The sequence below is a fragment of the Lutra lutra genome, chromosome 1 (genome assembly GCF_902655055.1).
Source record: "Lutra lutra chromosome 1, mLutLut1.2, whole genome shotgun sequence".
Classification (NCBI taxonomy): domain Eukaryota; kingdom Metazoa; phylum Chordata; class Mammalia; order Carnivora; family Mustelidae; genus Lutra; species Lutra lutra.
The window spans coordinates 109533485-109549414 of NC_062278.1; the positions used below are offsets into that span (position 1 = coordinate 109533485).

The window sequence follows — 15930 nt, forward strand, 5'->3', positions numbered from 1 at the left end:
TGATGCTCTACTGGCAGCTGCCCCTTGGCTCAAGAAAGCCTTCAGCCTGTCTTTGCTTTGTGTTCTTGAGAAAAGGGCTGTGTTAGCCCAAAGAGGACTGGGTTGGCTTAGGTGGTGCTAATATTTTTTCTAATTCAGTTATCAGCTGAATAAGAAGGGAATGGATGGGAGAGGTAAAGAGGAGAGCCAATGGGATTAATCCTGGAGGCAAAGTTGCCAGACCCCGTGGGCCCGTGTCCCTGGCATCAGCACTGGCCAGGAGCCTCAGAAGGAACAAGGAACACGGGGTGGGGGCTGGTGATGGAAGAGGGTGGCCGTCGAGAGCAGCTTTACCTTGATGGAGGCCCCAGCGAACCTGGCCAGCTGTTTAATGTGCGCCCCCTTCTTCCCGATGATGGCACCTACAGCCTGGGTTGGGATGAAGAGATTCACGGTCTCCTGCTCTGGATACTGGAAGGGCAACACAAGACAAGACGTCATTCCCACTGGGATGGCTCCTTCAGGCACTCAGCAGCTAACCGAGCATCTACCACAAGCCATCTGCTGTGAAGGCCCCGATGCCCAAGGAATTGGCCAAAATGGCGCCCGGGGCTCTCTGCGGTCTAGGGCTCTGCGGGTGTGAGGCCTACGGAATGAACCTAACTAACCACAGCGCACCTGAGTGACAGTCAAAATGGAAAGTCCTCTTGAGCAGCTCGGACGCTGCTGACAAAGCAGTCTGCTCACAGGTTTTTTTTGTCACATACAAATGGGATGTGCACTGCTCTTGTGTCTTTATCCAAGAAATTAAGACCGTGACTAAATATAGCTGGCCTGAGCACGGGCTCCTGAGGCCCTCTGTTAGAAGGAATGGGAAACCACTCAGCACCTGGGAGCCACAGCGGTATTTACATGAGCATGGCATCGTGTTCAAAAGAAGATAAGTAAACCCACCCTGCCCAGGCTGCATGGTGACAGCCCAGAGAGCCATGGGCCAGACCACCAGGGGTCCTTGCTCTAAGGGTCCTTGCCAAACACATGACTCCATGTCAGACTTTGTTCAAAGACGTTTGGAAACTCTGTTCTTGAGCTCAACACCGCCTCCTGACCTGCCCTCCTGATCATTCACACGCATAGTCTCCTGCCACCCACGGCTGCGGAGCCTCTGCAGGACTGCTGAAAAGGACAGCACCAGCACTTTGAGGAACCTTGAGGGCCTAGATGCTGGGGTAGTTTGGTGTGCTCCTACCCCGTGATGTGTCACTCCAAGGGTGACTGGGAAGCACGGGGCCCGGCACTCACACTGAGAGCATGTGCTGATCAGCTGGCCAAGGACTCTGCAGTGCCCGCCACAGGACAGGGAAGAATGTCAGATGGGGCTGACCCGAGAGGACACTTACGGAGTGGTGATGCGGGAACGGGCCAAACTGGTGAGGGGGGTACAAGCTGGAGAAGTATCCGGAGTGGGTCTGCAGCATGAAAGAAACAGTTGGTCAGTCAGCACGTGCCCACCGGGACATGCCCCACTCTGAGAGAGGCGAGATTCCCACACATGGCACAGGCTCCTTGCACCATCACCTGGCCCCGCTGTCACGTCTGCATCTGTCCCCTGGCTCAGATCTCTGCTGCACTTTTCCCGCTGGAGCACTGAATGCCGGGCTGAATTTATCACGGCTCAGCTGTGCCACGAATTAGGCCCCTAGGAACTTACCGCCGTGGAGGAGAGGGCACACGCACACTCCTTTAACCTGCTCTCCCTCAGACAGGCAGGCCCCGTGGCTGCTATTTTTTGGGAAACCACGAACTGGGGGCTACAAAGCACAGAGACTGCGGCTCAGTATCTGGAGTTATGCATTCCCATCAAATGTGCTCCTGGGAAGCTGGGTCCGTGAGCTCCCTCAGAGAATTTCAGAAGGAATGACGAGATTGAGAATGGAGGAAATGAGAAAGGGGTTGGGAGAGGAGGGAAAGAAAATGAGTGAATAAACAGTACTGAGAGTGTGTGGGGTGGGGTACAGGAAGGTAGATATGGACAGAAAACAACAGAGCTATTAGGAAAGTAGGATTTAAAAAGTAGCTGCTACTTACTGACTACCTACTGTGTACTAGGCATTATGCTGGATACTTTATTCACAGACTCTTAATTCTCACAATAGCCGCAAAAGACAGGAAGAGGTCTGATTTCATATATTCATATGGGCAGGATGCTGACAGAATTAGCACGGTCCAGTTAGCGGTGCCTTACATAAATAAGGCCACATAAACACAGGCATGCCTGTTACAGGAAGGGAGGTTACCACGAAGCCAATGCCTGTGGGCCTGCCTTGCAGGATGACTTCCTAGGTTTCCGACACTAGTCAGACATGAAAGAGACTTCGAGTCCAGGGCCTAGCTTTCATATGAGGGCCCCTGAACAAATTTCATGGCGTTCTTGGTCTCCCAGATCTCCAGTTGCACTCTTAGCTCCAAATCACAACTTTGCCTTACCACTCACTAGGGACAAAATGAAACAGTCCCCCCTTTCTGAGCCTGGAGAGTGGACTTCTGGCCTCGGGGAGGGGGTTGGAGAGCAGGTGTGGACACCAGGGAAGCTTCCCCCAGGGGGTGCCCTAGGGAAGGTCTGCCTTGCTGTAGGGGGGCAAACTCTCAGGCTTTGCAAAGAGGCTGCAGTGACACCTTACACCCACAAGAGGGTGCTCTGAGACCAGCTTCTCCTGGCACTCTCCACATCGGACAGGAAGTCTGGTTGAAGAAGGCTTTCTGGGTCCTGCCTCTTCCTCGAAGAGCAGTCTGCTCCAGACCCTTTGCACAGGTGCCTGTCCTGAGGGGAGAATTCCTGTGGCTTTCTGCTCAAAGTGCTGCCTTGGGGAAAGGATGCTTCCCTTCCTCCTGCAGGAGGCCTCAGCGCAGCAATGATTCCTTTCAACTGATATTTGCCTTTCCCCAAAATTCACGAGACGAAGAGTAGACCACCCACAGTGTGGCTCCTATTCTGGGTTCAAATACTCCCAACATAAACACTGTATCCAATGTAGATCTACCCCTTGGGTTAGGGGAGAGAATTAGCTGTAAAAGGGTAAGAAGGACGAATTCCCCACTCTCCTTGTATTCATGAGTTATTATAGCAGGAAAACTGTTGGGGTGGGGGAACCCTAGACTCAGCAGCCAGGAGCTCGTTTCTAGCGGAGCTCCTGGCTTTGCGCACAGAAGTCGGTTTTTGGAGTCTGAATAGTCCCGACACCGGAGTCTGAATCACCAACTCTACATAAGCTGGAATAATTTATCCAACCCTTCTGAGCCTCATCCACAAAGAGACTAAAAAGCATCACCTAGATCTTCTAGAAATTAGATCTTCCAATATTGTTGCGAGGGTTCCTTCGATCACTCATTCACTCATGAGAAAAATATCTGAGCACCCAACCTCCTACAAAGCAGTGTTCTAGGTGCTGGGGACACAGCCATTAAGACAGAGCGGCCACTGCCACCACTGACGTTCTATGGGGGAGGCAGACAAGTGTGCAAGAAGGGAACAAACAGGACAGCATGCGGAAGGGAAGCAACAGAGACGAAGGGTGCGAGGGCAGCCTTGGGAGGCTCCAGGGAGACCCCTGCAGGAGGGGATCTCTGAGCTGGGACCCATGGAGACCACAGCACCAGCACCGGATGCAAGGCCCTGTGGAGGGAGCTGTCTAAGTAGGGCTCTTAGAGGTGCTGAGCTAGGAAAGGGGTTGGACTTTTGAAAAACAGAAAAATATTGGAGGGGATGGTAAAAACAAGTAAGAGAGTACGGCTGCAAACAACAGAGAGGTGGGCCGTTGGAGATCAGGCAGGGCCTTGCAGGCCTTGGTGCCAAGGTGCATTAGACCCTAGGTACAACGGATGCCCCCGAAGGATGCTACCTAGCATTCAGAGGTCACAGGAATGAACAGTCTGTCACTGGCTACTATATGGGCTGAATGAGGGGTGTTACGTGAGCATGGTTTATAATGAAATGCATGGCTCAGAGCTCACTCTGTTTCCCATCCCCCCAAGCTTAAATGGAGTCTACAATCTCAAATGTAAGGAGGTTTTTTAAAACATGCTTTGTCACAATGATCAGAAAAATGATCTGCTGATGACTTGAATACATGTTTTCTCTCCTGGGAAAGCAGACTGTAGCCATCAGGTAAACCAAGGGCCCAGGGAGGTACGGAACCCCACCCCCAACTCAGCAGCTGGCCTCACTGTCTCAGTTTAAGAATTCCCACTTATTTTACAAAGGAGAAGCTACTTTACTTTTGAGTATTTGAGAAGCATCATGACGCTGGGGAGGGGGCGAGGGATGTCATAGGAAAGGTGACCTGTGCCAAGCATGCCCCAACTCCCTGCCAAAAGAGACAGCAAGGGGAGGGTGGGGTCATTATTACTCACTGGTTCATGTTACACTCTCCATTTGAGGGAAACGGGCTGCTTCACTGTGCTGGGGTGTGAGCAGAGGAGTACATATCAAATGCATTTGTAAAAACTAAAAGGGAATTACAAATAGTTGGACCGGCTCTTCCTGGAAGAACTGTGGCACCCTTCGTTCCAAGCTGCCATGTATGACCAGTATCATGATGCCAGATTTAAGTAACACACTGAAGCATGAAGAAATTGGGGGGCAGGAAGAGGGAGGGGTAGGAAATGGGTAGTGGACAGGGTGGCGGTCAGGCATATGGATCATGTTCAAATACTGAAACAGCTTTAGTGAAGACAGAATGATGTCACATTGCAAAGACAGGAGATGCTCTTCCAAGGACCAGAGATGTGGCCGCGGGCCTGGCGGGGGTGTTGGGGGGGGGAGCGGTGGACTTGGGCAGAGCTCTCCAAGTTTCTGAAGGTTCACCATTTTATCCCAGCTTCCAAAGGGCTTCCCTGCAATGGCTGCTTACCCACCTCTTTGTTCTCATGGGACAACCTCAGGAACTGATGGAAACTAGAAATTGTTAAGCTAGCCAGAGGCAGAGCCAAGATCTGAACACAGATCTGTGTCTGACGCTGCAGCCCAAGGTCTCAACCACTATACCCAAGGCTGCCCCCACCTAGAACACTGCGAATTCATGGGTTTGGGGGGCCCATGACACATGTTATGGAAAAACTCCCCTAAGAATTCTAGTATGCCCTCTGTTGAGTTTATTTAAATATATGAATAGACAATTAAAATTCATTAGACAATATACAGAGAATCGGTGACATGAAAGAGGGGAGCAAAGCTGAGCAAGGCAAACAAACAACCCCAGTGAATTAATTCATGAAAGAGAAAGAGTTTTTTTTTTTTTTAAAGTGTCTGATTTCTTTTTTTTTTCTTCTTTCTTTCTTTCTTTCTTTTTTTTTTTTTTTAAAGATTTTACTTATTTGACAGAGAGCGCGCACATACATAGGAGCACAGGCAGGGGGAGCAGGAGAGGGAGAAGCAGGCTCCTTATTCAGTGTGGGCTTGATCCCAGAATGCTGGGATCATGACCTGAGCAGAGGGCAGACTGTGGCACCCTGGGGCCCTTTGATTTGACTTCTTAATTAGATTCTAGATGACAGTTCATTCACATGTAAGTAACTGCTTTAAGAAAAAAACAAGGAGGGGCCTACATTGATCTTGGAAAGTAAACACTCAATAAGGGCTGTATGTAACAGCAGAAAAGACCCTCCTGCAAAGCCCATCAGTGCCCCCTGGAAGATTAACCCACGCAAAACAAAAAGAAAGAACCAGACATAAGGATAAATTAAAGATGTATGAGCCATAAAGTGAGAGTTCCAGAAGGAGAAAATGAAGTGGAGGGAGGGAGAGTAATACTACCACTAAGTACAGAAGCAAAAGATTTTCCTGAACCAAAGAAAAACCTGAATCTTGAGATCAAAAGGCTAAGATTCAGATTTCTGAATTCTAAGGGGGAAGGCAGAAATACTAAAAAAAAAAAAGGCAAAAACTCTAGAAGGAGAAAAAGCTATCTACAAAATAAGGAGAATCAGGCTGGTTAGCACACGAATCTGAAAAACAAAATACTGAAAGTACTGTTTTTAGAGTTCTAAAGGTACTAGGACTCTAGAATCTCTAGACAGCCTGTTGAACTTTCATTCATGTATGAGGGGGGAAAAGGGCATTTTCAGATCTATAAAGTTAAAAGTTATGCTACTTATGCACTATTCCTGAAAAAGGTTGTTTAAACAAGTATTCCTGAGAAACTAACAAAAAGCCCCAAGTAACTAAAAAAATGAGAGCATATGGAGCACAAGAAACCATCTGCAGTGAGTGAAGCAATCCGTTATACAGTTAACTCTGAACCGCAGATGATGAGGCTGTGTATTCACTAAGAAAGAAAGCTTAATAATTTGTAATAAAATTCCAGATTATTTCTAGAGTGAACTGACCAAAACACATTAAACAAACTTTGTTACAATAAAGAATTTGACAAAACCATCATCACAGTGGGAGACCAGCAAACTTCTCCCGTCACGTATTAAATCATACGGATAAAAATAATTATATAGAGGACATGAGCCGCCAATGAGAAGCTTGTTTTCATAGCTATAAACACAACTCTGAGCCCATCAGAGAAGGTACATCTTTCCAATTGCTCATGAATTCAAAAACTGATCATGAGTGAGTGAGGTAAGGGCCACAAAAATCAGAAATGTTCTGTTGACACTGTCTGAATACAAAGTACAGGAAACAAATGCAAGATAACAAAAAAGAAACCATTAACTACTTACAAGTTTAAAATAGATAAAGCCCTAGCAAATTTGATTAAGAAAACAGAGAGGGGCCCCGGCTGGCTCAGACCCTAGAACACGAGGCTCTGGATCTTGAAGTCATGAGTTCAAGCCCCATGTTGGGATCAGTGTTCACTTAAAAAAAAACAAAAACAAAACTTAAAAAAGAAAAGAAAAAAAGACAGAAAACACAAATATACGATGCTAGGAATTACAAGAGAGTAATAAACAAGTTTGGGGATTTAAAAGGCCAACAGTCCACTCTGTACAGGTTATGCCAACACATATGAAAATCCGATGAAATGAATACTTTTACGGGAAAATAAAAATCAACACAACTAAGTCAAAAACTTGTAAGAAACCAAAAGGTTTATAAATGAAACGGAGAAACAAAAGGTGATAGGCCCAGATGTTTCACAGATAGGTCTTATCAAGTCTTCAAGAAGTAGAAAACTCCTATATATTCTTTAATTTTCCCAAGCACATTAAAAGTTGGTCATCCTTCCAATTCATTCTTTGAGAAAAAAAATAATCATGCTGTTAAAGAGAGTATAAAACTACAGTAATTACAGTGTAGACAAAGAGATGAGTCAGGAAGATGACTAGGTGGGAATTTAGTGTATGACAAAGCTAGAATTTCAAACTGAGTGATAAAACGGTCCATCACTCAAGCAATGTTTTTGGGAAATGTGGCTATTCATTTGGAAAGAAAATAAAGTTAGATCCTTTTGTCAAAGTATAAATCAAGATAAATTTCCTAAGGATTACAGATACAGATACAAATAACAATCCTCAAAAACCAATAAGAAAACATGGGAGAGTATTTTTATAGTCTTGGATGGGAGATTTTTTTCTTTAGCATGTCATCAAAGGCCAGAATCCACACAAACATCACTGATTTAACTACCTTACTTCTTAAAATTTCTACATGAATTCTGGTGAAAGGAAATCTGTGAGAATTTAAACTGCATACAGCCTTTGATACAATAAATCCATTCTTAGAGAATTTACTTTCAGATATATTCACACATTTGTGCAAAGACATAATGAAGACTATTCATTTTGACACTATGTGTAGTAGAGAAAATGGAACAGTACAAATGTCTAAAAATAGTGTGCTTGTTAGAAAAATTATAGTAAATTCATACAGTGGAATATTATGTGACTGTTAAAGAGAATTAAGTCTAACTATGAAAAAATGCCCATAATAAGTAAAACAAACAAAAAACCTTGTAATTCTGTATGACATGATTACATTTATAGTTTTGAATAATATGATTTTATCTATGCTGAGAAAACATTTCTAAAAAGTGTAAACTTAAAGGTGCTATACCTCTGGGGAGTGGTTGTTTGCTAAACTTTGGGTAAGATAAGGCAGGCCAAGGGAAATGTTTACATTTTACTTCATACAACAATTTGTTCAAAATATATCTATTTTAAATTATTATGGCACAAAACACCATGAGTAAGGCAAAGAAAAGTGACAAGCTGGTAGAAAATATGGACAACATGATGAACAGATAATATCCTTAATATGTAATCAGCTGTTACAAATTATTAACAAAAAGATGGAAAGTAAAGGTGATGACAATAGCAACTACATTTGCATAGAAATTATTACATGCAGGTTTTAACTTATTTAATAACCCTAACAACAACCCCTATGTTTACGATTACTACCCCCATCTTACATAGGCCAGGGACATCAAGATGCAAAGAGGTTAAGTCACCTGCCCGAGGTTAAAAATAGCAAGTGCTAGTGCAGAGATGCAAATGCAGGCAGTCCAGCTCCAGAACCTGTACTGTGTGTCAAAAGGCTGATGGGCAAAGGATACAGAAAGACAGAGGGGGAAAATGGCCAATAAAAACTGCTGAGTCTCATAATAACAAAAGAAATGTGTATTTTATTTTATTTATTTTTTTAAAGATTTTATTTATTTATTTGACAGAGAGAGAGATCACAAGTAGACAGAGTGGCAGGCAGAGAGAGAAGAGGAAGCAGGCTCCCTGCCCAGCAGAAAGCCTGATGCGGGGCTCAGTCCCAGGACCCTGAGATCATGATCTGACCTGAAGGCAGAGGCTTAACCCATTGAGCCATCCACGTGCCCCAGAAATGTGTATTTCAAAGTATCAGATTATAAGGATTCATTACATGAGTAATAAGAGTATGGGAGGAAAAATCCCTCTGTCACACACTGGTGGGAAGGAAAAGCAGTATATCCTCCATGTATCAAAATCTACGTATTAGGCATCAACATTTATATATAACTATATATTATGTATAAAATGTATCCATTCTTAGGCTCAGAAATTCTATTTCAAGGAATTTATCCCAAAGAAATAAATGGAGAAAAGAGCCAAAATGTATATATAAGGATTTCCGCAGCAGCATGAAAAATCTGAGTATATATACATATATGTAGTATATATTTAATTATATATACATATACCCATACACATGCATACACTGGTTATTTCTATATTGAGAAAAAACATGCACTTTCCATATTTCTGTGCTAGTTGCTTCTTAAATACTATGCATGTATTACTTTTATTAACCAGAAAATAAGAAAAATTAAGCTTTCAAACACACACACGTTTCCAGAATTTCAGAGGTCAGAGACCAACTTTGGCATGTGTAAGCCAGCTGTGAGAAGATACAGAGACTTCCTGACCTTTGGATGCCAAGAGCAAAAGTACTAGTTCTGTGATACATAAAAGCCAAGATGGACCCTAAAGTTTCCTGGAAATCTAAAAGCCTACGTGACAGGAGAATAATGTAAGTATTTAAAGCATGCCCAACACTCCCACCCTACCCTGTCCTTCTCAGACTCCACAAGTGTGGCTTTGGGGGCCTGTCTTAGGTCCTGAGCAGGTAGGTAGCGATGGCCACCTCCAGGCCCTGGCCTGCACTTTCACAGCTGCCCCAGGGAGCCATATTGTCACAGAGAGTCGGGGTGACTACGTGCTCTGGATTAGAACCCAGTCTTAATCAATGGGATTGAGATCAGAAGTATATGGCTTTTAGCTTTATAAAGATGAGTGAAATCTGGGATGCCTGGGTGGCTCAGTTGGTTAAGTGTCTGCCTTGGGCTCAGGGGTCCTGGGATCGAGTCCTGCAGAAGGCTCCACCGTGCTCTCTCTCTCTGACAAATAAATAAATTTTAAAAATCTTAAAAAAAAAAGTAAAAACTATTTGATGAAGAACAGGAACTATGTATTTTAGTAAAATGGTTATCTTCCTATTGTAGCAAAGATCTCAGCTGAAAGGAAGCTTTCCAACAGGCAAAACTTATTTTCAAGTTGAGAAAATATTCTGCTCTCACATGAGAGTTTCTCCCCTTGTTTCAGTACAGGGGTCTGTGAACTGTTTCTGTAAGGGGTCAAATACTTATTTTAGACTTTGCAGGTCACAGGTTTCCTACTGCATCTCTTCAATTCTGCCATCACAGCAAAAAAGCAAACAGACAATACATAACCAAAGGTCATGGCTGTGCTTCAATAATTTTTTTTTTTTTTTTTTTTAAGATTTACTGATGGGCACCTCTGTTGGTTAAGTGTCTGCCTGAAGGCAGACTGCTGCCTGCTGCCTGCTGAAGCACAGGCCATGATCTTGGGGTCCTGGGATGGAGCTCCATGTCTGGGGTCTCTGCTCAACGGAGAAGTCTGCTTCTCGCTCTCGCTCTGCCCCTCCCCATTGCTTGTGTGCACTCTCTCTCTCCCTCTGAATAAAAAAATCTTAAAAAATACATACGCATTATTTTTTAGGGACAGCAGGAGAGAGAGTTTGTGGGCAGGGGGAGGAACAGAGGGAGAGAATCTTCAAGCAGACTTCCTGCTGAGCAAGAGCCCAATGCAGGGCTTGATCTCATGACCCTGAGATCATGACCGTGAGCCAAACCAAGAGTTGGAGGCCCAAACTAGGGAGCCATCCAGGCGCCCCTCAATAAAATTTTATTTACAAAAATAAGTGGTAGGCAAGTCTGGCCCCTGAGCCAAATCTTAAAATAAGGGCTTCCTGACCCCCTGATCTCAGATTACCAATATTAGAAGTGGCCTATTTTACTATACTCTCCTCCCACTATTTATGTTTATCTCAACTTCGGTTCTGAGGTTATCTTCTGTAAGCAGTAGATGCAGACTTTCTCCTAAGAAATGAGATGTGTTCCAACACCACTGAAATGGACCAAGTTTGGTCATTCTCAAATCTCACAGCAAAGATGTGGGGAGGTACAGCTCTCAAAGCAGGTCTAGCTCCTTGGAGCAGCCACATGACTGACAGCCGCCACAATCCCTCCTGGCACACCCCAGCTCCCTCTTACCTGGCCCCCACCCCCACACACATGGCCCAATATTGGGCCCCATCCTTTAGTTTACGAGAAATGGATATAACTCCAAAGAAATTGTATGGAGGTTTAGAAATGACTCAGAAGATCGGTATATAAACAAGACTGCAGAATGTGTATATTCTTGTGACCAAAACTGTAGGTGCCAGTCATGTCTGTATTTTGCTGGCAGAAGAGCTTAATGGCTTCACCCTGTCTCTCTACAGATAACTCAAAGAGCTGCTAGGAATTCTCACTTTGCAGTGCCTACACCAGAGACCAGCTCAAGGAATGTTAGCTAAGGTAGTGTTCATCAACCTAATTCTTCCCATTAAAAAGTATAAAGGTTGGAGGAAAGAAAGTTTGCTTAAAAAATAAGCAATACATATAGAAAAGAATTAGAAGTGAAAAAAGATAAGCTGTCAAGTATCCTGAACCCAAATTTGACAATGTACTGATCTATAATGCTTGTAGATGGAAATGGAAGTAACAAAAAACTCTTAACATTCACATTTCCCTTTTTATTCATTATGACTCAAGCAGTAAATACTTATTGAGAACCTACTAAATGCCAGGCATTGTGCTAAGTGTTCAGAAACAAACACTTTGTATTATTTTCTTTTAAAAACTCCCCATTAATAAAATATGATGCATTTGAGTTGTAGAAACAGGTGAGAAATATATATATTCGAGTTACCCAGGTACCCTATTGATAAATGAACAGCCATGAAGATTCTTATTTGAGCTAACAAATCCTTTTTTATAATAAAGAGGCTTCTAGTTAGTGAATTTGCTAGCACTGCAGTTTCTTCCCTAGATATGGTATCTACTATGTTCAAGAGCACGCATTTAGAGGACGGTTTAATAATATTTCTCTGCCCGTTAGGAAGAAGTCCTAAGAAATGTTGGATTTATCCTCCAATCACTTGTGATTATGGCCTCCAAATTAAAGCTTTAGCTGTGATTCAACACAGCAGAGTAATGCTGCTGCCTGGGGGTGCCCAGAGCATGAGCAAACCTCTGGATGCTGAGCTACTTACAGCGAAAGGGTGGTAAGGGGGAGCGGGGGGAGCTCCTCGGGGCCCTGCTGGTGGAGGCAGCACGGATAGTCCTGTTGAAAAGATGCCAAGTGCGCTGAGGTTCAACCCCGGGATCAGATTGGCTTGTTGCTGGGAACAGAAATGGAGAAAAAGATGAGGGGAGGAGAGCAGAGAGGCCCAGCTTGCCTGGGTCAACCTCCATTTCTTGGCTGGTTGGCACCAGTGCCTCCTGGTGAGGTCTGCCCTGGCCTCATGGACCACCCTGCTGCTGGGGTGGGCTCTCCAAACCTCAAGATCGCCATGGCATTCCTTCAAAGCTTCTCCGAGAATGTCTACACATCGTCACACAGCCAGCCAGGCTCCTCGGGGGACTCAGGCCCCCACACCCTCTTTCCTGCTCACCCCTCAGCTGCCCCCTGCCCAGCCTACTCCTCTCGAACCCTGGGCCCCTGTAGACATTAGCCATTGTGTAAGTAATGTGCTTCTCTTCCCCGTCACGGGGGCTAAGTCCTGCCCTTCATGAGGGTCCCACCTGAGCTCAGATGTCCCCTCAGACAGGAAACCCTTCTATGTGCCCCCACCAACATTCCTGTTTCCTTCAAATAGGATTTGAAGGATCAGTCACACGGATTTGCACCGCCTGAGTGGCTGCCTCTCCCTCTTAGATGTAATTTCCTTGTGGATGGAGACCGTATCACTCAGTGTTGTGTGCTCAGTGCCTGGTACATAGTAAATACTCAATAAATACTTGTGGAATTAATATGTTTAAAATATATTGGGTTAATAGGTTTTCCAACCTATCCAGAGAAATATCAGACCTTTCAATAGGATACCGCATATGTAAACTACATTCTCCAGGTTCAGGATGGTTCACAACTTCAAATTTTTCACCGTTTGGTTGCCAGTGTTGTCATCCTCTCATCTTGCTCATTTCCCATTAATACACAGGGATACCCACCTAGGCTGCGATGAGTTTGAACTGCATAGCCCTTCTGAAGCAGAGGGATGTCATCACCTGGCCTGGGTCCTCCCTGCTCCCACCTTTGTCTCCCTGAACACTAAGCAGCTAGCATTTTCAGTTTTCTTATCTGTGAATGGGGTCACCTATTATCTTGCCTTCTCTTAGGATGTCTGGAGTAGGAAAGCTGAGATCTTTAACCTTGACCTCATCTGATACCTAAGATCCAGTAGTTTTGTTATCCATCTATCAACACATGACCTTGGTGCAGACATGGGTGAGTCTAAGTGGTATGCTTAAGTGGAGGTATGGGGAGCACACAGACCCTTCTGTAGCTTTTCTTGGTGCTCACAGAAGAGATGTTTATCGTATGATGTCAAGAGCCCAAAAGAAGAAAATGAGGTCATCTGAGGCTATTTCCACAGACAAATACAAAAAGGAGGCGACAGTGCAATCTTGTCCTCGTCATGTTTCAGTTATCATGCGATGTGGGCTGCTACTGGGGGTGGGCGGTTGGGGTGAGGTGGGAGCAGTGGTCTGACCTGAGAAGGAGGGTCCTTAGAAAGAGCTACACTGATAGCACTGGGTTTGGCCTACAAAGCTCTTGGTCAATATTTACTCCTCTGTGAAATATTATCAGGTCTGGGATTTGCTTCAAAGTCATTCAAGAAGGGTGGGAAAGCAGATGGAGGTCCAGATGAAACAAAACAGGCTGTGAGCTGATAACTGTTCAAGTAGGATTATAGGTATATGAGGATTTATTGCAGTATTTTATGTTTTATAATTTATTATAAAATTTATTTATATATATATATAATATATAAATATATAAGTATATTTTTATATATAAATATATAAAACATATTTTTATATATAAATATATAAAACATATATTTATATATAAATATATCATATATATTTATATATAAATAAATAATAAATAATTATAAAATAATAGATAAATATTTATATATAAATATGTATTTTATATATTTATATATATAATTTATTATAAAATATAATTTTATGTTAGAAAATCATTATCATAAAAAAAAAGAAAATCATTATCATAAAAAAATGAAAAAAATTACTCCTTTGAGTGGAGCTTGGGCTTTGTTGATAGACAAATATTTTGAAGACGTCTGAATGTCAGACTGGCGTCTCCTCATTATAAAGTGAGAGTTAGTTAGCAATAACAGGAAGGACATGCCCAAACCCAGATGTGTGCTGGAAGCATCAGTGAGAGCCAAGGTGGTGGATGACATTTACTAGGTGATCCGGATGGGTAGATCAGTAAGCAAGGGATGAACATCAGCGTTTAATTTTAAAATATGTATTTTTAAATTTAAAAAGTAACAGGACAATAATACAGAAAGTTTGTGATGTAGAAAAAAAAAAATCCCCCTTTCCTAGAGCATCAGCTGTTTTTATTTTTGTAAGCAGCCTTCCAGTCATTTTGCTCCATACTATTTTACATAACTGTGCCCCGAGTTAAATATGCTCCTATGTGCTCTTTTCTTAATTAACATTATATCATAAGCAATTCTTCACTTTATAATCTTCAGAGTTATGCTTTTAATAGTTTCACACTATTTTTTTCCAGTGCATTTATCACAGTCCACTAGTTGGTTTCCTGCTTGCTTCAATGCTCTTGCCCCAAGAAGACAGGAATAACTCTGCATATCTATTCTAAGGCACTTACTCACTAGCTGAATGACAACTATCCTTCGAGAGCCTTGTGTCCTGCCTGAAAACACATGTGAAAGTCAGTAGAGAAGAAAGCATTCGGCACTTACATTAACAGCCAGCATATCATTTTCAAAGGCCTCACGGAGCTTCTTCATAATCTCTACCTCTGCATTGGCACAGGCCTCGACTGTGCCCTTCACAGTGATGGTTCTTTCAGGGTTGTATATGCTCAAATCCTGCAAGCTGGCCACCGGGAAAAGAGAGAGATTTCCTTTTTCAAAAGGAAAAATAAAATCCCAGAAGGATCACAAACAAGTCTTGGTGGAGGATTCCCTCACCACACACTGTGGTATCAAATACTTGCCATCTTATCTCAAATCTTAGAAGTGACTTAGCTCATATCCACAGTAGAAAGTGTATGACTGGTAATGATTTATGCATTTGTTTTGATGGTGTTGGAGAGAATTAGATTAATTATGATTATACTACCATTTTAAGGAAAGGCAGATGGAGGAGTTGGGCATATCAAGATGCTCAAGTTCTCCATTTGGGCACAATTAAACTGAATGGGTGGCTTACGATGAGATTGTTATCTTGGTCCCCGTCTCATGTTCAATTTTCTTCAAATTTCTGCCTTCTTTTCCAATCAGTCTTCCAACTAAGCCATTGTGGGCCAAAATTTTCAGAGGAATCTCTTCAGCTCTAAAAGAGACAAACAACAATTCAACACTCAAGGTGGACATACTGGTTGCCTCCTAAGAACTATTAAACCACTTTTCTCCCCTTTACAAACAGAAATCTTTGTTCAGGTCCCAAGTGGCAACAGGATTTAGGTGAGGCTGGTTCCCTCACCAAGCCCAGTGCATGAATTCTGATTAACATAAGCCAAACCATGGTAATTATATTCCCTTTTTAAGATGGACTGGAAGTGGGTGCATGAGGCAAGTCTGGACAACGAGGTATTAGGAGAAGTCTGTTGCATGACTTTAGGAAGGTTTTTCTTGCTCTTAAAAAAAGACAAGAGAGAATATCATCTGGATGGCAGACTAGGACACTACAGGCACTCCTGACCCCACAGAGACAAGTTAACAATAGAAAGGACTGGAATACCTCTGTGAGAACTCCAGAGTTCAACTGAGAAGCTATAGCACCCTGACCATTGTAAAGCCAAGAAAGACTCCAGTAAAAGGGGTGGGAAAATTTGCAATGTTCG

General features: G+C 43.2%; 1 protein-coding gene across 4 annotated transcripts in view; it reads right to left on the minus strand.

The window, feature by feature from the left end:
• IGF2BP2 (insulin like growth factor 2 mRNA binding protein 2) overlaps positions 1–15930 on the minus strand; it is a 164754-nt gene that overhangs the window by 9954 nt on the left and 138870 nt on the right. For 2 of the 4 annotated variants that reach the window (XM_047732243.1, XM_047732253.1), the window contains exons 8-12: positions 15297–15419; positions 14825–14960; positions 12071–12199; positions 1380–1448; positions 334–450 (exon numbers count right to left, since the gene is read on the minus strand). In XM_047732243.1, the coding sequence (XP_047588199.1) occupies positions 334–450; positions 1380–1448; positions 12071–12199; positions 14825–14960; positions 15297–15419 (574 nt within the window). The remainder of the gene's footprint in view (positions 1–333; positions 451–1379; positions 1449–12070; positions 12200–14824; positions 14961–15296; positions 15420–15930) is intronic. The other 2 variants (XM_047732261.1, XM_047732270.1) reach the window with 1 other exon arrangement.